General features: G+C 35.9%; 1 protein-coding gene and 1 non-coding gene across 7 annotated transcripts in view; one reads left to right on the top strand and one right to left on the bottom strand.

The window, feature by feature from the left end:
• Wdr7 (WD repeat domain 7) overlaps window positions 1-20,242 on the top strand; it is a 327,637-nt gene that overhangs the window by 39,697 nt on the left and 267,698 nt on the right. For all 6 annotated transcript variants that reach the window (XM_040272677.2, XM_078029968.1, XM_005323039.3 and 3 more), the window contains 7 exons: window positions 8,196-8,370; window positions 11,396-11,472; window positions 12,429-12,548; window positions 15,570-15,715; window positions 16,295-16,397; window positions 18,915-19,056; window positions 19,276-19,524. In XM_040272677.2, the coding sequence (XP_040128611.1) occupies window positions 8,196-8,370; window positions 11,396-11,472; window positions 12,429-12,548; window positions 15,570-15,715; window positions 16,295-16,397; window positions 18,915-19,056; window positions 19,276-19,524 (1,012 nt within the window). The remainder of the gene's footprint in view (window positions 1-8,195; window positions 8,371-11,395; window positions 11,473-12,428; window positions 12,549-15,569; window positions 15,716-16,294; window positions 16,398-18,914; window positions 19,057-19,275; window positions 19,525-20,242) is intronic.
• On the bottom strand, window positions 5,339-5,445 carry LOC120886671 (U6 spliceosomal RNA). Its single transcript, XR_005729751.1, has one exon. It is a non-coding gene; the product is annotated as a U6 spliceosomal RNA (small nuclear RNA).

Genomic DNA, 20,242 nt, shown 5'->3' with positions numbered 1-20,242 from the left:
TTCCAAGTCCTTCTGGATGTTAACAGTTTGTGTTGAGAAATCAGACTTAATTCCAGTTACCTTGTCTCTAAATGTGACCTGATGTTTATCTCTTGAGACTTTTAAGTTGTATCCTAGTTCTGTATGTTAGGAATTTTAATTATAATGTGTCAAAGAGAGGTTCTTTTTTCATCTCATCTATTTGGGGTTCTGAATGCCTCCTGTATCTGGATGTCTTTCTCATTCTGAAGGTTTGGAAAATTTTCTGTTATTATTTTCATGAAGAGATTATCCATTGCCATTAACCTGCATCTTAGAATCCTCTTTAATTCCAATGATTCTTAAATTTGGTGTCTTAATGTTTCAGAGTTCTTGTATATTCTGATCATGTTTGTTTGTTTGTTTGTTTACTTATTTTTGAGGTACCAGGGATCCTGCTGCCTCAGCCTCCTGGGCTGCTGAGATTACAGGTGTGCACTGTGCCCAGCCATGTTTACTTATTTTCTTTGCTTTAATACTATGTGAATGTTCAAGGCTGGCCACTTCATCTGCCAGCTCTGAAATTCTGTCTTCAGTATGGTCTACTCTATTAGAGAGTCTTTTAACTTAACATTAAAAAAAAAAATTATTGTTTTTTTCCCCAAGATTTCTATTTAGTTCTTTTTCAATATCTCTGTCTCCATTGCTGGGTGTGATGCTGTATGCCTATAATCCCAGTGACTTTGGAGTCTGACATAAGAGGATTATGAATTCAAAGCCACTTCAGGAACTTAGCGAGACCCTAAGCAACTTAATGAGACCCTATCACAAAATAAGAAATAAAAAGGGTTGGGTATGTAACTTAGTGGTTAAGTTCCCCTAGGTTCAATCCCTGATACCAAGAAAAAAAAAATCTCTATCATTTAATTTCTCACTTTTCAGTTTTTTTTCTGTGTTCTCTTGAAATTCTTTAATCATTTTTTTATTGGTTCTTTTTATTTATATGTGGCAGTAGAATTCATTTTGATAAACTTTACAAGCATGGAATATATCTTATTCTAATTAGGACCCCATTCTTTTGGATGTACACAGTGGTGGGATTTACTATGGTATATTTTGTGTATGTAAATAGGAAAATTATTCTGAATTAATTCTCTTCTTTTCTTTTCCTATACCCTTTCCCTTCCTTTCTTTCCCTTTTATTTAATCTACTGAATATCTAGTCCTCTTTCCCCTCTATTGTGAGTTAGCTTCCACATATCAATGGAAACATTTGATCTTTGGCCTTTTGAGATTGGCTTATTTCACATAGCTTGATAGTCTCCAGATCCAGCCATTTACTGGCAAATGTCATAAAGTCATTCTTCTTCATGGCTGAGTAATATTCCTTTGTGTATGTATATCAAATTTTCTTTATCCATTCATTTGTTGAAGGGCACCTAGGTTGACTCCATAGCCTAGCTATTATGAATTGAGCTGCTATAAACATTGATGCGGTTGCGACACTATAGAATGCTGATTTAAAATCCTTTGGATATATACTAAGGGGTGGGATAGCTGGGTCAAATTGTGGTTCCATTCCTAGCATTTTGAGGAATCTCCATATTGCTTTCCATAGTGGTTGCACCAAAAATTTGCAGACCCACCAGCAATGTATGAGTGTACCTTTTCTCCCTAACCTCACCAACATTTTTTTGTTACTTGTATTTTTGATAATTGCCATTCTGATTGGAGTGAGATGAAATCTCAGTGTAGTTTTAATTTGCATTTTTTTAATTGCTAGAAGTGTTGAACTTTTCTTCATATATTTGTCAACCATTTGTATTTCTTATTCTGAGAAGTATCTGTTCACTTCTTTTGGTTTTATTGATTGGGTTATTTTTTTAAAGTGTTTTTTTTTTTTAACTTCTTTATATATCCTGGGAATTAATGTCCTATCTGAGGTGCAGGTGACAAAGATTTTCTCCCATTCTGTAGGCTCTCTCTTCATGCTCTTGTTTCCTTTGCTGTGAAGAAGCTTTTAATTTGATACCATGCCATTTATTGATTATTGATTTTGCTTTTTGAGATCTACACTTTCACCACTTCTAGTCAACATAGTTCTTGAAACTGTTGCCAGAACATTAGGCAAAAGAAAGACATTAAGGGAGTGTGAACAGAAAAAGAAGAGCTCAAACTTTCTCTGTTTGCCAATGACATGATTCTATATTTAGAAGACCCAAAAAACTCCACCAGAAAACTTCTAGAACTTACAAGTTAATTCAGCAAAGTAGAAAGGTAAAAAAATGACACCTATAAATCAGTTACATTTCTATACTCCAACAAACCAGCTGAATGAGAAATTATGAATTCTTTGATCATTTTTATAAGCATGCTTTTGAATTCTTTATCTGATATTTCATTCACTTCAATGTCTTTGGAGTTCGTTGCTGTTGAATTATGAACTTTAGGTGGCATCATGTTACCTTGCTTTTTCTTGTTTTCCTGTGTTGGGTTTTGTACATGTATTGGGATAGATGAGTCTTTCACTCTTACGTGTGGATCTTTCTAGGGCCCAGCCTCCTTTTGCCAGTGTTCTAGAGTTATGTAGATTAAGACCCCACTGAAGATGTGATGTCCACCACCTTTGTTTTAATTCTGTTTTTGTTGTAGGAACGAATGTCCAGGAGTAGAACCTGACCCCTTCCCTTGCTGGCTGTTCCTATTTGGGGCCTGATCGTTAGTTTGGGGTTATGTTTCTTCTGTTCTTTCTATTAAAGTACAATTGACATTTGAGTGAGGCGAATTTGTATGTAGAACAAGGTGAACAGTCTTTTGGCTGGGTTTAGTTTAGCAGCAGAGTCTTTGCCCTGTGAACTTGTAGTATCCCTGCAGATTCCCAGCACTGCACAGAAAAAGGAGAAAGAAACAACAGCAGCAATGAAGGCAAACAATATACAGCATTAAAATAAATACCGGGTGCCTACTATGGCGTTCCCAACAGTGATTACCATGAAAATAGGAATGGAGGGGTTACCAGTTGTTAGCAAAAAACAATAAATAGCCACGAACCAAGTCTGGTAGTTAAATGCACAGCAGAAGTCAACTGTGTCATCCACAGCACCAATAACTGCAACAACATGAGTGGGTGGAGTAATATAGACCTAACAGTTCTAACAGATGATAAAATGAAGTTTATCAAGAGAAAAGAAAATGTGATAGGAAGGTAGAAGAGAGTTCAGAGTGTTCAAAATATGAACAGAGATAATGCAGAAGAGATGTATCTGGTGTGGTTATAGAGAAGGAGGAGGGATAATAGAAAAACCCAAGTAAAGGAGAGAGAAATAGGAAACGAGAGAACTCAGCTGTTAGCAGAATAATGGAGAGAAAGATAAACAAGAAAAGCAAACAAAAATGAAACAAAGTCAAAATAGATAAACCAAAAGCCCTAACCCTTAAAAGACAAGGAAGAATAGCTATTGTACAAAACAAAACACAAAAAATACTAAAACTGAGAAAGGAAAAGAAATAAATATGTATATACCTACAAACAAATCAACACAGCAAGAACACAAAAAGAAAAAGAGAGAAAAAAAGGATAAAAGATTCTTTTTAAAAAAAATTTTTTTAGTTGTAGGTGGACACGATATCTTTCTTTCTTTCTTTCTTTATTTTTTATGTGGTGCTGAGGATTGAACCCAGTGAGTGCCTCACACATGCTAGGCAAGCACTGTACCACTGAGCCACAATCCCAGCCCGGATAAAAGATTCATTGCCGCAGTCTGGCTGGGCACAAAATCACGAGCCACTCACAGCCTTGTAGATTCAAAACAGCAATTCTTTATTCCCGAACTCACACCAGCACGCTGCACACGTTCTGGGGAAAATCACGTTCTGAATCCCAAATACTCTCTGAATCCTGCTCAACTCAAGGGGAACTCAAGGAGCAGGGCGCCTGAGGCAGCAGGATACGCCCTATTCCCAGCAGGGTACACCTTAAACCTGGAACCGCCCTAAACCCAAGCATGGGATACTCCCTAAAACCTGATCAGCTCTAAACCGGGATCCGCCCTGGTCCTTGAGCAAGGTCACCTTACTCAAGCATGCATGCAATGTCACTGCAAATGACCTGAGTCTAAGACAAGCCCATTTCCACAATGGAGAGTCCTTCCTCTAAGTAACATGGGGTAGGCTGACAAGAAAATTTTGATGTGTCATTCCTACTTGGCAATGGCTCTCAGCAATTCATAATGAAAGAATTTTGTCCATTGCCCTGTGGTAGTCAAAACAGTTAATAAGGGTGGACGGTCCCTGCTTATGCCTGTCCGTCCTTTCCATTTCTTCTTGGGCTATGTACAGAGAGAGGGAGCGCAAGGGCTGAGGGTTGTTAACCCCTTCCTCTTCCTCTTTTTGTGTTGTTCTCTGAGCTGCTAGCTTTGAGTGGCCTAAAACTGAAGCTGGTTGAAATGGCTCTCAGCTTCTCTTCTCATCAGTATAAGGTAGGACAGAATGGGAAGTCCTGTTGGTTGGAGTTTTGTCTCGACAGTTTAGACAGATGCATTCCCAGGGTGGGCCTGCAGAGTTCTAAGAGAGAAGTTAAAACAGCTAGGACTTAGATCTATCAGGCTTAACTTTTTTTTTTTTTTTTTAATTTTTGGCTGGAGTGGTGAGGGAGCCTAGCTCTGGAGAGATTAAATCAACATACCCCAGGGCCAGGCTGATGCCAGTGTCTGTGGGGATTCTGGAACTCAGGAGCCTCCCAGGAATTCTACTTGCTCCCCAATTCACCCCTCTGTTCAGTTTCCTGACTCTTCAGCGGGTCATGGGAGCCACCAGACTCAAAGGGAAAGTGAGTTGCACTCCCCTGTCTTTTTGGCTTGAATCCCCATAGGTACAATCTGGTGTGTGCTTGTTTCACTTATATTCCAGGTATACCCTAGGCCTCCTGCAAGGTGCTTGCAGGGGCAACATGGCAATGCTTGGTGTGATGCAATGTTGCTCCTGCAGCAGCAGCTGCACAGTGGCTGCCTCGAGATGGCTCCCTCCTCAGCTTTCCAGTTGCCAGTTGAGAAATGCAGAGCACTTTTCAGACACCACTTTGTTGTGCAGCTTGTGGATCCGCTAAGTTCAGGCTGCGTTTCTGATCTAAAGTTTTTTCCATCTCAAATTTGTCTGTTGTGTTTCTCTGTTATCCCTCCCATCTGCGGTGAACCAGCATCATGGCCAGGGCCACTATCGATTTGGCTCCAATGTACTTTCTTGTTCCTTGTTCAATGATACTATATTTCTGAGTCTCCAAGAAACACTGACTGCCTGATACTGAATTCCAATGAATTTTCCCTCTTACACCCACCTGGCTGAGAAGCAGGACTCCCACTGCTTGAATCCCAAGCCTGGAGCAAAACATATGGAGTGCTTCAGGATTTCACGTGTCATCTTTGTGTAGGGGCTATGCAAATCTTCTCAGCATCGTTCCAGTTTTAGTATATGTGCTGTTGAAGTAAGCACTAGGTTTGGCCTTTGAGCTCATTTTAAATACTTCCCAACTCTGTCAAAAGAAATGACTATTTCGTACACCTGGCTCAATATGTAGAGTATTACACAGGAACTTGTAACTTCTGACATGTATTCCTGGTATTCTTTTTTATAATTTAATATCTCTCTGCTTCAGTTTCTTTGTTGTCTACTATATTGAGAGTTGAGAATATTATGAGGTATATAGGAAATATGATCAATCATTTTCTCATTGGGGAAGGAAAGGAAGAAGAAGAGAGTGGTACCTCAAGAAATGAGTAGTACCTCATTTCTTGAGGTACTACTTAGAGGAGTTTCCTGTATTGTGTTTCATTTAATCTTCCCTGCATCCTTAAAAATTAAATTTGGAATGTATCAATTTACGTAAAAGGATGCTGAAGCCTAGAGTGATAAAATGACTTGCCCACGCGTCACAGTGAGTCATTCCTGGCGCTAAGATTCCTCATCAGATTTGTCTGACTCTGGACACTGCGTCCTGCCCTTGCATCACATTGCCTCCCTTAAAACAAACTAACAAAATTAATCCGGAAGGTGCTCCAACAAAATTTAAAAGTAAAGGAAAATGTTTGTGGGGAGGTGGTGATCAGTGTGATGTGGGGTCTTCCCTGGCTATCTATTGCCCTGGCAAATTTAAGAAATAGCTTCATCAATGTTTTTAGGGTATGTGCTTTTTATTTAAAAGGCATATATTTATTTTTATCATGTGAGGAATCGATAAGGTATGTAGACAGAAAAGTGGGAATAAAATGATGTAGATTCATTGATTTTATAACTTAGTTTAATTTTAACAATTATTTTGACTGTCGTACAGTTTTGATTTATGTTTTAAAAACTTTCGTCTTACATATTATGGAAAATTATCTGTTTTGTTCAACATATTTTCAGTGCCTGCTATTTTTCAAATCCCATATTAGCCCTTCTATATTTAGATTGGCTGCCATCTCTAAATAGAAGACACTTTGTGGAAAATTTACTAGTGTGGTAGCAGTTTCCTTTGCAATTCAGAAGAAAGTACTTTTTTTATATCCTCAGAGATGATAAACTTTGGTGACATTGACACTTAACTGAACTCACAAGGCATTGCCAGTTTATTAAATTACTATGTGGGACATTCTTTTTTTTTTTTTTTAATGTGTGAAAAACTTGCTTCTCCATTTAGGATACTTTCTTTGCTAGTATCAAAGTGTTATGGAAGTTGAATTAGAAGATCGAGTGTTTGAATTTGACTTTACAGCAAAAGGTGGGAGTTGTTTAGCCAGGCAATTCTAATAAAGTATCCCACCCTCAGGAGGGAGTCCCTCTCTAGTGGCTGTAGTGCACATCTCTCCTTGCTGGTGGTGGATGAATACTGACAGATTGCTTCACTGCACCTTGCCTTTCCACCTTGCTACATCCTCCCCTTATGGAGTTCAAGGCTAATTACTGTGGCATTTTTCTTTCTTTCTTTTCTTTTCTTTTTCTACTGTGGCATTTTTCTGTTGTGCTGCTTGGCAGTCCCTGGGAATCTCCTTTGCTGTGTTGTGTTTTGGATTGAACTTCTGAGATCTAGAGCTGCCCACTGTGGTAATCTGCATTTGATTAGCCACCACACCTCCATAACCTCACCCCTGTTTTAGAGGTGCTACCTTACATTTAGTTGATTTGTTCCAGGATCAATGTTTACTCTTTTGTGCAACATCAGAGTTGTACTCCTTTGCATATAGGTACTCCACAATTAAGATAAGAGTGTATTCCTGTATAACAACGTCAAGTTCTGAGAATAGGATTAAAGAGTGTGAGGCAGACTGGACCCAGGATTTCATAGTGTGGAGTAGTTACAACATTGGCCTCTGTGCTTTGCCTTGCTTATGCTCCTGTGATTCATTTAGAAGTCCAGAAATGTCTTCACCTGTAAAAATCCTCTAGGAGATTGAGTCCACTAAAGAGTTGCCTGTTTTTTGAGGCTGAGGGAAGACAGGTCCTTTGATATGTATTGGTCTTGTTTTGATAGATATTCTTCCTCTACTCTGTGGTTGGTGGAAAACCATCTAGCCTCTTGAGTAGTTATTGCTAGTTATTGGTATTAGTAGTTATTGGTATTAGTGGAACATGGATCAGGATTATATTGATTCTTCTGCTATTTTTTCTTCTACAAAGTGTAAATGCATGCTGTATTTATACAGTTTTCTTATACACTTATCTGAAATAACACTTCGTTTAATTGGAATCTAATTCTGATTATTAGCATGTCAATTATCCTTTACTTTAGATTTATTTAGTTATACTTAGTAATTATAAGCCTGTACTCACCTCTTACCATTCATTTAGAATTTGTATTTTGTTTTTGTGACCCACCTGAGCTACTCTTGATTTGATTTGTGAAGCTGGAGTTATTCAGGTGCTTTGCACGTTAACTCAAAAAATTCTGTTTTAGATGCTAGTTATGAGAATAAAAGAAAGAATTATCATGAATTCTGCCCCCAAACAGTTCAAAACGGAGGATACAAGGCTAGGAAAAGAATAAGTTTTGTTATATGTTTAAAATTATTAATAGAAATTGATGTATTTTTATGTTTGTACTACACACATTTAATATGAACTATATAGTACTTACATGAAAATATTACTGGAAGAGTTTAGTATTTAGGAAAATATCATAGTAAGCTTGATGAATGCTATTCATTTAAGTATCTGAGCTAAAAAGGGACCTTTAAAAATCCTTTTTCCTTTTAACATGAATATAGTTCTACCAATTCTCTGTTGGAAGTCAGCGAGAAGGAAGACTTTTATGCCATGGACATTACCCTGAAATCCTTGTGGTGGATGCTACCAGCCTGGAGGTGTTATACTCCTTAGTATCAAAGATATCACCAGACTGGATTAGCTCCATGAGTATTATTCGATCCCATCGGACACAAGGTCAGTGTGTTCCCTTTAGATGTCTGCTGTATGACTTACTGCTTGGTTTACTGTCAAATTCTATAATTTGTTAAAATTAATAATTTTGATTATATTATGTAAGAAAAAAGAAGAAAATTAAGAAATAATAGCTTTAATAATTTGTCATCTGTTTCCTGCTTCATAACGGAGAATTTGATTTAATTAAGATTTAACATGTTACATTGTCTTCATTCTATGGGAGGAATCACTAGCTGTGGGCCTCAGCCACATGTGATTTTCTGAAGTGGAGGAGGGGTATTGTAACCCTTTTTGGGTATGATGGGAGAAACTGTGACTTCACCTGTATATTTATGGATTGTGGTTTTGTCACTTGCTAAGAGACACAGGAAGTATTTCTGTTTCATGTGGAGAAATTGAAAAGGGAGGAGATTAATCAAAGCTCCTGGTAAAGACAAATGAGAAGTTATACTCCATTTATGTATGATGTGTCAAAATGCATTCTGCTGTTATGCATTACTTAGTAGAACAAATAAATATATTTTGAAAAAAGATCCTGTCTGGTACATACTTGACATAAATATTACTGTCTTTTGTTCATTTGTTTTGAATTAAAAATCTTTCAGTAACAACCTTGAGAGCAAATATAAATTATTTAAGAAAAGAACATTGATAAATGCTGAATGTTGAGTGTATGTTATTTTAAGCCTATTGAGGCTTTTTCTCCCAGTGGCTACATAGTTAGGTATTTTTCTATAGAGATTGACTGTTAGCTCCTACCACCACAGGGACTTTATTTATTGAGTGCTTACAGTATCCGGTATAATATGCTAACCAGTTGTATTTGACCAAGTTTCACAGTACCCCTTGAGATACTTGCTGTTGTTATTTCTCATATAAATGAGGAGACTGATGAGGTTTAGGGTGGCAGAGTCTTTGCCTAAGAACCCAGAGGTTCTTAGGTCTGGCTGACTGGAGGCCAGACGGACTCCAGAGTTGTTACTGTGTTCCGTTGCTTACATGAAGGAAGTGTCTTCAACTCTGTGGGAGCTTGCCTTTGCTGTCTCTTGAGTGGGCTGGAGTTGATCCATGCACTGTAGCTTGCTGGCTCCCACTCTAGACGATGAATAGTCTCTGCTAAGAATGCCCGAAGCAACGTGGGTTGTGATGTGTAGTGGAGAATTACAGCTTTCTTCCTGAGCATAATAGTGAAATGAGATTTGATTTAATATTCCAGGCAATAGGGAACTCAGTTTTTAGATGTTTACCTCCAATCTTAGTTACAATCAATGACTTCTTTAAAAAGGGACTATTTTTGTGACCAAGCAGTTTGCATATTTTGAATTTTTATACTCTATATGCATGTGCACTTTGGTCTAAATGGAATAGAATGTAACTTTAATGGAAAATTTTTTGGAGTCCATGCAATTCTAGATGTTATCTGTTTATAATGTTGCAAACATGCAATTTTCAATCAGCAGTTACCTTTTTCTAGTCTATGGGTATTTCAGAATTTTAGATATATTGTTGTGTTATAGCTTTACTATATAGGGGTCATGAATTGTGATCAGTGCATTCCAGTGCCTTCTGTTGCCTAGGGAACTACTGCATGTGATATGATGAGGTTTTTTACTTAAAGATGCAAACAATTATTTTAGCAAAAGCAGTGACTAAGCTTTATTAAGGATAGGTATATACTAATGTTATACCTAAGGTGTATCTTAATTTTGATAACAGCCTATTAGGATAGGCCCTGTGGTTATCCATTTCTATTTGCTTTTAGGTAAGTATACCAAATTTAAGATAGGTTCGTTAAGTTATCCATAGTTCATTGGTTCATTAGTAAAGAAAAAAGCAATTTTGATTTTACCATACATCTCCCTAACTCTGAAGTCTTGTCCTCTCAAAAGTTTACATATATTTACTATGGTGTTGTGACTGGTTCCTGAACTGAGACTTATGAATTGAGGTGACCTCAAAAGGTTTGGGGATTTCACCCCACCGGCACGCACACCATCAGATCTGTAGAGGACATCAGCCAGCAGTCCTTTCAGTTCTGACACTGGCTGGGCATAGCATCGGATCCCACAGGTTAAGGGCTCAGATGCAAGACTTCTTCCCTGTCCCAGTTTTGATGCCGGTCACAGGTCCCCAGGTTTTTACCTGTGCTTGTGTTGTGATTGACCAGCTACAAATAGGAGGTTCCACACCTTCCTCTTCAGGTTCAGTTAATTTTGCTTGAATGGCTCGAAGAACTTAGGAAAACTCTTATGTTTATTGGCTTATTATTAAGGATATTACAAAGGGCAAAGATGAAGAAATGCATAGGATGGTAAAGAGAAGGGAGCATGGAACTTCCAGGCCCTCTCAAGGAGTAACACTTTACAGGACTCTCTGTGTGTTGAGCTGTTCCAAAACTCTCTCAACCCTTTTCTTGGGGTGTCTATGGGGCAAGACACCTAATGGAATAAAGTCTTGTGATCTACTATCAGATAGTGTAGGTCAGAGAATTTCTTCCTGGCTGCCACCTGCCTTGGGGAAACATAATCTATTTGGTCTGCCCTGGGGAGGCAGTAAGAGCCAGGAACCATGGATGACAACCATATAGTGTCACACATGTTTTTCTTTTGATCACAGCCTGTGGGTACTATGCAGTAAAGTAACTGGAAGGCAGGCCAGTAGTAGAGGAAGGGGGAAGAATATGAGTGCCTTGCTTATCTGTGGTAACTAAATGAAAGTTGTGAATTTTGAATAATAAAATTTCTTTGTTAATCTATTAATCAAGAACAGTTGATATCATTAAAAACTTGGTGATTGGAAATAAAAAATTAAGTAACTGAAACAATTTTCCTTGAATTATGAATTGTTGGTGATTTTTAATTAACCTATGTTTCAAAAGCTTATTTCTATTTCATGAAAGAGAATTATGTTTTTCTGCCAATTATGAAACTGCTATTGTTAATTTCATTAAAACAAACTGTTTTAACATTTAGAGAGAAAGCATGCTATGTTTGTAACCTGGATTTCTTGTCACTTCTTGATTTAGAGGACACTGTGGTAGCACTTTCAGTGACAGGCATCTTGAAGGTGTGGATCGTCACCTCTGAAATAAGTGGCATGCAGGTGAGACAAGTGAGACTGGGCTTGTTTTCTCTGGTCTTATTCTGACATCTAAAGTTTCAGTGGACACACTCCTCCCTTCCCTCCTTTTTTTAAAAGGGAAGGAAAAGGCGATTTCTTTTTTGTGGTCCTAGAGACATAGTATAAAAGATCTCTAGGGTGCTGCATGTGTGAGTGAATTATTTCTTTCTCTTTGCTGATGACATCTGCACCACCAAGATTAGGAAATAGAGAAACACATTGCACAGAACGTGAAGTAGAGGAACAGAAGAGGTAGAGTTTTCCTCTGTGGCTTTTGCTTAAATTAAGTTAAAAGGTAGTTTGCTTGAGGGAAAACATAAAGCAATCCACTGTGAAAAGTACATGAAGTCAATTTTAGTCTCTGTCTCAGTATGATGGGCATGGATTCTTAGTTCTTTTTCTTCTCTTCTCTCTCTCTCTCTCTCTCTCTCTCTCTCTCTCTCTCTCTCTCTCTCTGTCTTTCTCTTTTTAAATCAGTAAGAAGGGCAGATCAATTTTCTGACAGTATTGATGCTGTTCCCTGGAGCTAGAGAAATTTTAGGCATGGGAGATCCTAGAAGAACTGATCATGTTTTTTTTTTGTTGTCTCTCTCCTCCCTCCCTCCCTCCCTCCCTCCCTTCCTTCCCTAAAACACATATACTTACAGAAATTAGGATCAAGGCAAAATTTTATCATCTGCCTTTGCTACAAGACTGATGACACACTGACTCATCAGGACACAAATCCTGGGTAGCTTTGTAGCCAAGATGTTTGTGCCCAGCTATGTTTCAGAGTATATTTTTGCTGTTTTGTAATTACCTTTCTCCTAACCGCGGGGCTAAAATGATGAACGTATCAAGCAATGCCTTTATTTTATGTTGGTGTCTTTAGCGTTGGGTGATAATTTTAACTGACAACAAAACTATTCCTGAAGTTTTACAAATGTTTTTCTTTTCAGGATACTGAGCCAATATTTGAGGAGGAATCCAAACCAATTTATTGTCAGAATTGTCAAAGCATCTCTTTTTGTGCATTCACACAAAGGTCACTTTTGGTTGTGTGCTCCAAATATTGGAGGGTAAGATGACTACATAAGTAAGAAACTCTATTTTTATCTTTTAAGATATTGGTTTATCAGACTTACAGAGATAGTCATAAAGAGTTGCTTGGTGAAAGACTTCTTTAGAATTTATGTCTGGTTTGATTTTTTTTTTGGATACTGGGGATTGAACCCACAGGTACTTAACTACTGATCTACACCCCCAGCCCTTTTAAAATATTTTATTTAGAGACAGGGTCTTGCTGAATTGCTTAGGACCTCGCTAACTTGTTAAGGCTGGCTTTGAACTTGCAGTCAGTCTTCCTGCCTCAGCTTCCTGAGCCTGTGGGTTTACAAGTATGCATCACTGTGCCTGGCTTGGTTTGATACTTTTGAGAAATACTTGGTACTTGGCTTTAGTTGTCTTGTTTTGTTTTCATTCATGGAATAATTCGGTTAGTGATTTTTTGATCTTAATTCCTACATTTTGCTACTGTTTTAGTTACTCTCTCATCTATACATAAAAGCAGTATGAGCACATGTTCTTCAGGACATATATTTCTTTGTAGGGTGTTGTTAGACCCAAATGCCATTTTTTTTTTTCCTGGCTTCTTGGAGTTGTGAAGGTCTTCTTCCAGCACCTCAGAGTTAATGACGGAGGGAGTATATTATTTCTATGTTTCCAGAATTAATATTTCTGTAATAGAAAAGTGGTCAGCATGTTTTGAGAACTTTTTTCTTGCGTAGCACTTTTTTGAAAGCTTTCTGAGTATTTTTTCTTTTAATCCTCAGAACTCTCTAAGGGTAGGCGTATTAGTTAAGTTATTTAGTCCTGCTTAATAAATTACTCTAGAATGTAGCATATTAGAACAACACAAAAGCATTATAACCTATCTTATCATGGGTTAGTAATAAACCATCTTATTAGTAATGAAAGAGCTATGCAAGAAGATAAAGTGAAAAGCGAGTCTGCTTCATACCCTTTCCCTGGTGCTTCCTTTCCCCTCTCCAGAGGCAATATCTAGTAGGGGTTTCTTTTGTGACTGTTATAAGCATTTTATAATTAAACGAAACAGACACTTTTATTTTTAAAAATGCATATGTAAGTGAAAAGGCAACACACATGAGAGAAGATAGAGCATTCACATATGATGAAGAACTTATTCAGTATTTATAGGAAGCCAGGTCCTACAAATCAAGAAGGAAAATACAGAAAGCCTAGCAAGAAAATAGACAAAATATTTCGCCAAAGAGGAAAGCCAGATGGCCAGTAAATGTATAGAAAGGTGCTCAGCTTCATTAACATCAGAGAAATTATGTATTAATACAGACACTGAGATAGTACAACAACATGCCAGAGTGATATTTTTAGATATTTATTTCCATAAAGAAGTTTTTCATTTTAATATAGTCCAATATCATCTCTATGGTTTCTAGAATAATTGTGACATGTTTTTAAGGGGCTTACTATAAGTTGAGATTAAAAAATACTCAATTTACTTAATATTCTTATGGTTTTACCTTATAGACATCTGATTCTTTTATCTTGAAATTATATTGTATAAATGGTGATATAAATACAACTGTATTTTCATTGCAAAAGGATGCCCTGTTTCTGATGCCATATGTTGAACAATCCATTTACTTTTCCATTGTGCCTTGAAAATATGCCATTTTGCCTGTTCCTAGACTGCTTAATTTGTCCATGCATTCATGCACCAATACAGTGCTGTATTATTTTAACTTTTATAGCTATATCATTTGTTTTAGATCATAGCGCTGGAAGGCGGGTCTCCCTTCATTATTCTTTTTGGATTCTTCTTGGCTATTATTGTATTCCTAATGTTATATACTCATAAAAACTATTGCAAATCATGGGAAATTCAGCTAGGTTTATTCTAATTTTATGGGTTGGCACAGTCAACCTCATATATATAATTTTTTTTAAGAGAAAAATAAAACCTCTGGGCCATCAAGGCATGAAGAATTTTCATTTCTCCTGGGAAAGATTTCTAACAAAACAAAGTGTACTTTCATTAAATATTGAAAGTGGTGGAAAGAATGATGCTGCTAGGAATTATAAGACCAGGGTTTTTAGTCTTAGCTATTTCATTTATTGGAACTGTGACCTTGAGTAAGTGATGTTACCCTTATTTGTGTCAGTAAACTGAGGTAGCAATAGTTGCTTGCATTTCTCCTGCAGTGATTTGAAGGTTCCTGGGAAATTACCCTTGTAAAGGCACTTTGTAAAGCCTGATATGCCTTACTTTACTGATGGAAGGCAGTGTAAAGTCAGTACCCTCTGTTGCTGGTGAAATTATAGTGACTTGACTTTTACATGTAAGATTTACTAAATAAGCTGGGTGTGGTGGGACACACCTATAATCCCAGTGACTCTGGAGAGAGGCCGAGGAAGGAGGATTTTGAGTTCAAAGCCTGCCTCAGCAATTTAGCAAGATCCTAAGCAACTCAGCGAGACTCTGTCTCTAAATAAAATATAAAAAAGGTCTGGGACGGTAACTTAGTGGTTAAGTGCCCCTGGGTTCAATTCCCTCTGCAAACAAACGAACAATCAAAAAACCCAATTTACTAAATAATGAAATGGAGTATGTTAACTTCTATTTATAATATTTTAGAACATTGGTAACCTAAGTTAAACAAGGAAATGCTCCAATGTCAAGAGTTGTGGTTAGAAATGTTACCAGAAATATGCTAAAACAGGAGCCAGAGGCTGCATTGCCGTTCTTTATGGAAAGGTAAGGGTTCCTGTTCCTGTGTGCAGAACACCCCTGCCCTATGGTCCTGCTGTATTGCCTGATGGCCTAGGAGCGGCACACAGCAGGAAGCCAACTTGTTTTTTTCCCTCTTAAAGGTGACCCAGCCACAAAGGGCTCACTGACAAGATGTCTTCATCCGAGTTATCAAACTTGAAAGGCCTGAGTTTATTAAACATATTTATAGAAGTTTGTTAGTACTTTTTGAAATGTTGCTGTATCTGAGCTATATCTTACTTAAATCATCAGAACATGGACTAGATGGTGAATTTCTTGTTCCTTGTAGGTATTTGATGCTGGAGATTATTCCCTGTTGTGTTCAGGTCCTAGTGAAAATGGACAGACTTGGACTGGAGGGGACTTTGTATCAGCAGATAAAGTAATCATTTGGACTGAAAATGGGCAAAGTTATATTTACAAACTACCTGCCAGGTATGCAGTAAATAAGAGGTTAGGATTTTAATCAAAGTAAAAGATCAGAATTTGGGGTGTAACTGGAAAGTATGAAAACATATGTAGTATAATATTTAATTTAGGCCCAAAAATTCAGAGCTTTTTAAGTTAGATTTTTAATGCTGATTTAACTTTGGAGTATAAAAATTAAGTGGATTTTTTTTTTATTTGAAGAAGGATATTTTTATTATTTATTTATTTAATTAATTTTGTGCCGAGGATTGAACCCAAAGATGCTTTACCCCACAGAGTTACAACTCCAGCCCTTTTTATTTTTTATTTTGAGACAAGGTCTTGTTAAGTTGCTGACAGTCTCACTAAATTGCTGAGGCTGACCTCAAACTTGCAATGCCTTGGCCTCAGCTTCTCAAGTCACGGGGATTACAGGTGTGTACCACTGTGCCCAGCTTGAAGGAGGATATTTTTGTAATATTAATTTAAAAAATCTCTTTTTTGTTCATTGTTTAAAAAGAAAGAAAAACCCTTGTTATCATACGTAATGATAAAATAGCTAATGTCAGTATTTTAAGTGAATATTGTTCTTTTTCTAATTTTCAGTTGCCTTCCAGCTAGTGATTCATTCCGCAGTGATGTGGGGAAAGCAGTTGAAAATTTAATTCCTCCTGTTCAACATAGCCTCTTGGATCGAAAAGATAAAGAGGTAAAATTCTTCAGGTATCATTTATAATTGATGGTTATATTGCAAAATTTTTACAGCTGTATTTTGGTAGCTAAGCATTTGAAAGATTTTTTTTAATACAGTATCTTTATTTTATTTATTTAGTTTTTGTATGTGTTGCTGAGGATTGAACCTAGTACCTCACTGCATTCGAGGCAAGTGCTCAACCACTGAGCCACAGCCCTGGTCCTGAAAGATTTAATATAATTCAAGGCACTGTGTTAAATATTATAAAACATTTTGATATGATTAGTTATAAGCACATTCAAAATTTGCTTATTTTACAATACCTAATGTGTCTATAAAATAGCATTCACTTTTCTCTAAGTGCATATAATCTTATGCTGATTACATATTGAAATTGAGCTTTTGATAAAATTCAGATATATATTTATTTTACATTCTCATACAGTTAAAACACATGCTCAGAAGAGGTATACTGACCATCTACAGAGGTCTAAGGTGTTTTGAGAATTCTGTTACTCTGATGCTGAAAGTGTCTCTACACTGGTTTTAACAAATATAATTGATTAGTGTAGTTGTTAGTGTACTATGTAAATTTAATGTGCAGGTAATAAAATAGTGTGTCTATTGTTTGAATAAATATGGTGTAATGATTATAAATAAATATTTATTTTTATCTCTTGGATATATACTGGTAGTTTCATTTTATAATTTTAAAAGGGCAAAAGTCCTTATGTAATGATGCTGATTAATAATAGTTCATTACTTGACCAGTCATTGCAGTGCCTCCCCAAAGCCATGTAAAGATTTAACTCATTAGATACTAGACATAAAGAGTAAAATATTTTTTTCTCTATAAAATAAAAGCTTATTGTATTTTCTAAAATCCTGCTTAATTTTATCCATTAGCAGTTGAAATACAATAGCTCTTAGTACTAGATTTTTGACTCTGTTCTGTGTGCAGTAAGAAAGAAACTTTGGGGCTGGGGAGGTGGCTCAAGCGGTAGCTCGCTCGCCTGGCATGTGTGCGACCCGGGTTCGATCCTCAGCACCACATACCAACAAAGATGTTGTGTCCGCCGAGAACTAAAAAAAAAATAAATATTAAAAAAAATAATAATAATAATAAAAAAAAGAATGCTGATTTAAAAAAGAAAAAAAAAGAAAGAAACTTTGATTTTGGAATTTAAGTTTTCTATGATGATGTTCTGGATTTCCACAATTTATGGTTCTGAAGATTATGTTCAATCTTTATGTGGTGGGGTAGTGAGGGGTAGGGAATTGTTTTTGTTTTTCAGGAATCTTTTGGATATACAGAATGTATACACATAGGCACAATTAAAATACTCTATATCGTATCCACTCTTCACTTAACATAAACTTCTGCTTACTGCTCTCTAACCTAGTTAGACAGTCACTACCAGTTAAATGAAGGGGTAGTGACTTGAATAAAAAAATGCTGCACAAAACAAAACAACATATCATTTTTCTTTAAATATCAGTCCCCTAATACATTTTAAAATCAAATATGTATTGTGTGGTACGAGAGGTGCATATGTTGAAATATGGCATATGAGTATTTTTGCTATTGTAGCAACTTTATAATTATGTAGTTTTCAATTAAAATTCTCAGTATTTAAGGAAAGTCAAATAATTGATTATGCTTAATATATCTAGTTTGTATAAGTTAGTGCTTTTTATGAAACAACTAATGGTAACTAGATTATTTGTTAACTGTAATTGTCAAAATGGAAGTGTATTTCTTATTGCTCTTCAGGCTAAGATTCTATTCGTGAATGTTCCAGTATTTGTAAATTAATACTCCAAATTTTAATTTAGTACTTAATTACTTATAAATAAGTGATTCACTAAAGACATAAAATCGTATGCTGAAAATTTGTTTGAAAAAGGAAAATATACATATGACCCAGTGAATGGTTTTTGTTCCTAGTAGTCTGTACCTAACATTTCAGGCTAGGTTCAGATTAATTATGTCTATATGACTCAGGTAAAATTACATTGCTTGTTGAAAAATATACTCATTGCAAAAAATGGGGACCCCTAGTTACACAAGACTGGTGCTTTAATGTCATTCTTATTTTTGGTGACTTATCAGGAGTGAGCAAAAAAGGCAGGATTAGTGAGCTTTCTTTTTGACCTTTTAAGTAGAGACTTTTCTCTTTGGTAGAGTGGCATACTTCTGTATTAATTATTTAATAACAGGCAATTAGACAAACTGACTTATTGTGACTAGTAACCATATTTTATAAAATAAAGAGTATAATTATTTATTTTAGAGAAAGACTGTATAGTTTGTTTCCTTGAACATTTATTTTATCCTGATTTGAATATTGGTCGACATGCATATTAATGCTACAAAATTATATTAAAATACTGTTAAATAATCATGCCGCTGATACTTTTTTATCTTGTGTACTTAGGCAAGGTATTTAACATCTTTATTTGAAAAAAGGGTAATGTGTGAAATATTTTGATTAAAATATGATTAAAGATATTTGAATGATTTTTTGGCAGCTGCTAATTTGTCCTCCTGTTACTCGGTTCTTCTATGGATGCAAGGAATATTTCCATAAACTATTAATTCAGGGTGATTCCTCTGGAAGATTAAATATTTGGAACATATCAGACACTCCTGATAAACAGGAAGGTGACGAAGGTAATAGTAAATCATGTGTAGCAATTTCCTCATTCTCTTAATTTAGCATGTTAAATCTTAAGCACTGAGAAATAAATTCAGAATGTTCATATATAATTTTCTTATAAGAATTATATTTGGTGAATGTGATCTTTATTGGTATATTACAGAATCAACTAATGATGTAATTTTTTAACATGCGTAAATATTTTTCTTTTATACAAAATTAAATCTCTACAGAGCTGAAAATGACAACCTCTATCAGCTTGCAAGAGGCCTTTGATAAACTGAATCCTTGTCCTGCTGGAATTATAGATCAGCTGAGTGTGATTCCTAATAGTAATGAGCCTCTGAAAGTGACTGCAAGTGTGTACATACCAGCACATGGACGGCTTGTTTGTGGCCGTGAAGATGGAAGCATAATTATTGTACCTGCCACACAGACTGCCATAGTACAGCTGTTGCAAGGGGAACACATGCTCAGAAGAGGTATACTGACCATCTACAGAGGTCTAAAGTGTTTTGAGAATTCTGTTACTCTGATGCTGAAAGTGTCTCTACACTGGTTTTAACAAATATAATTGATTAGTGTAGTTGTTATAGTGTACTATGTAAATTTAATGTGCAGGTAATAAAATATTGTGTCTGTTGTTTGAATAAATATGGTGTAATGATTATAAATAAATATTCAGTTTTATCTCTTTGATGTATATTGGTAGTTTCATTATTTATTTATATGGATTACCAACTATATTATCTGTAATAATGTAATCTTCTAGAATAGTGCTGTCCAGTGGAAACCTAACGTAAACTATATATTTAATTTGCTAATAGTCATGTTAAAAAGTAAAATGAAACAGATGAAATTAACTATAATATTGTATTTTATGTAACACAATATAGCAAAACTATCAGTTCAACTCGTAATTTGATATGAAAATTATTATTGAACTATTTTAAATTATTTCCTAAATTATTATAAATTATTTTTGTGCTAATTGTTTAAAATCTCCTCTCTCTTTGACATTCATAGACATATGAACCAAAACTAGCCCCATTTTAGTGGTTCAATAATCTCATGTAGTCATTGAATTTGGACAGACCCAGTTTTATATGATAAAATTGGAACCTTTTTATGTGATAAGACTTATAGCTCTTCTGACATTTCATGTTTACTTTCACTTGTTGAAACTTTCTAAGACTTTAA

This window comes from Ictidomys tridecemlineatus, chromosome 13, assembly GCF_052094955.1.
Source record: "Ictidomys tridecemlineatus isolate mIctTri1 chromosome 13, mIctTri1.hap1, whole genome shotgun sequence".
In the NCBI taxonomy this organism is placed as follows: domain Eukaryota; kingdom Metazoa; phylum Chordata; class Mammalia; order Rodentia; family Sciuridae; genus Ictidomys; species Ictidomys tridecemlineatus.
This window is presented reverse-complemented; position numbering and strand designations above follow the sequence as displayed.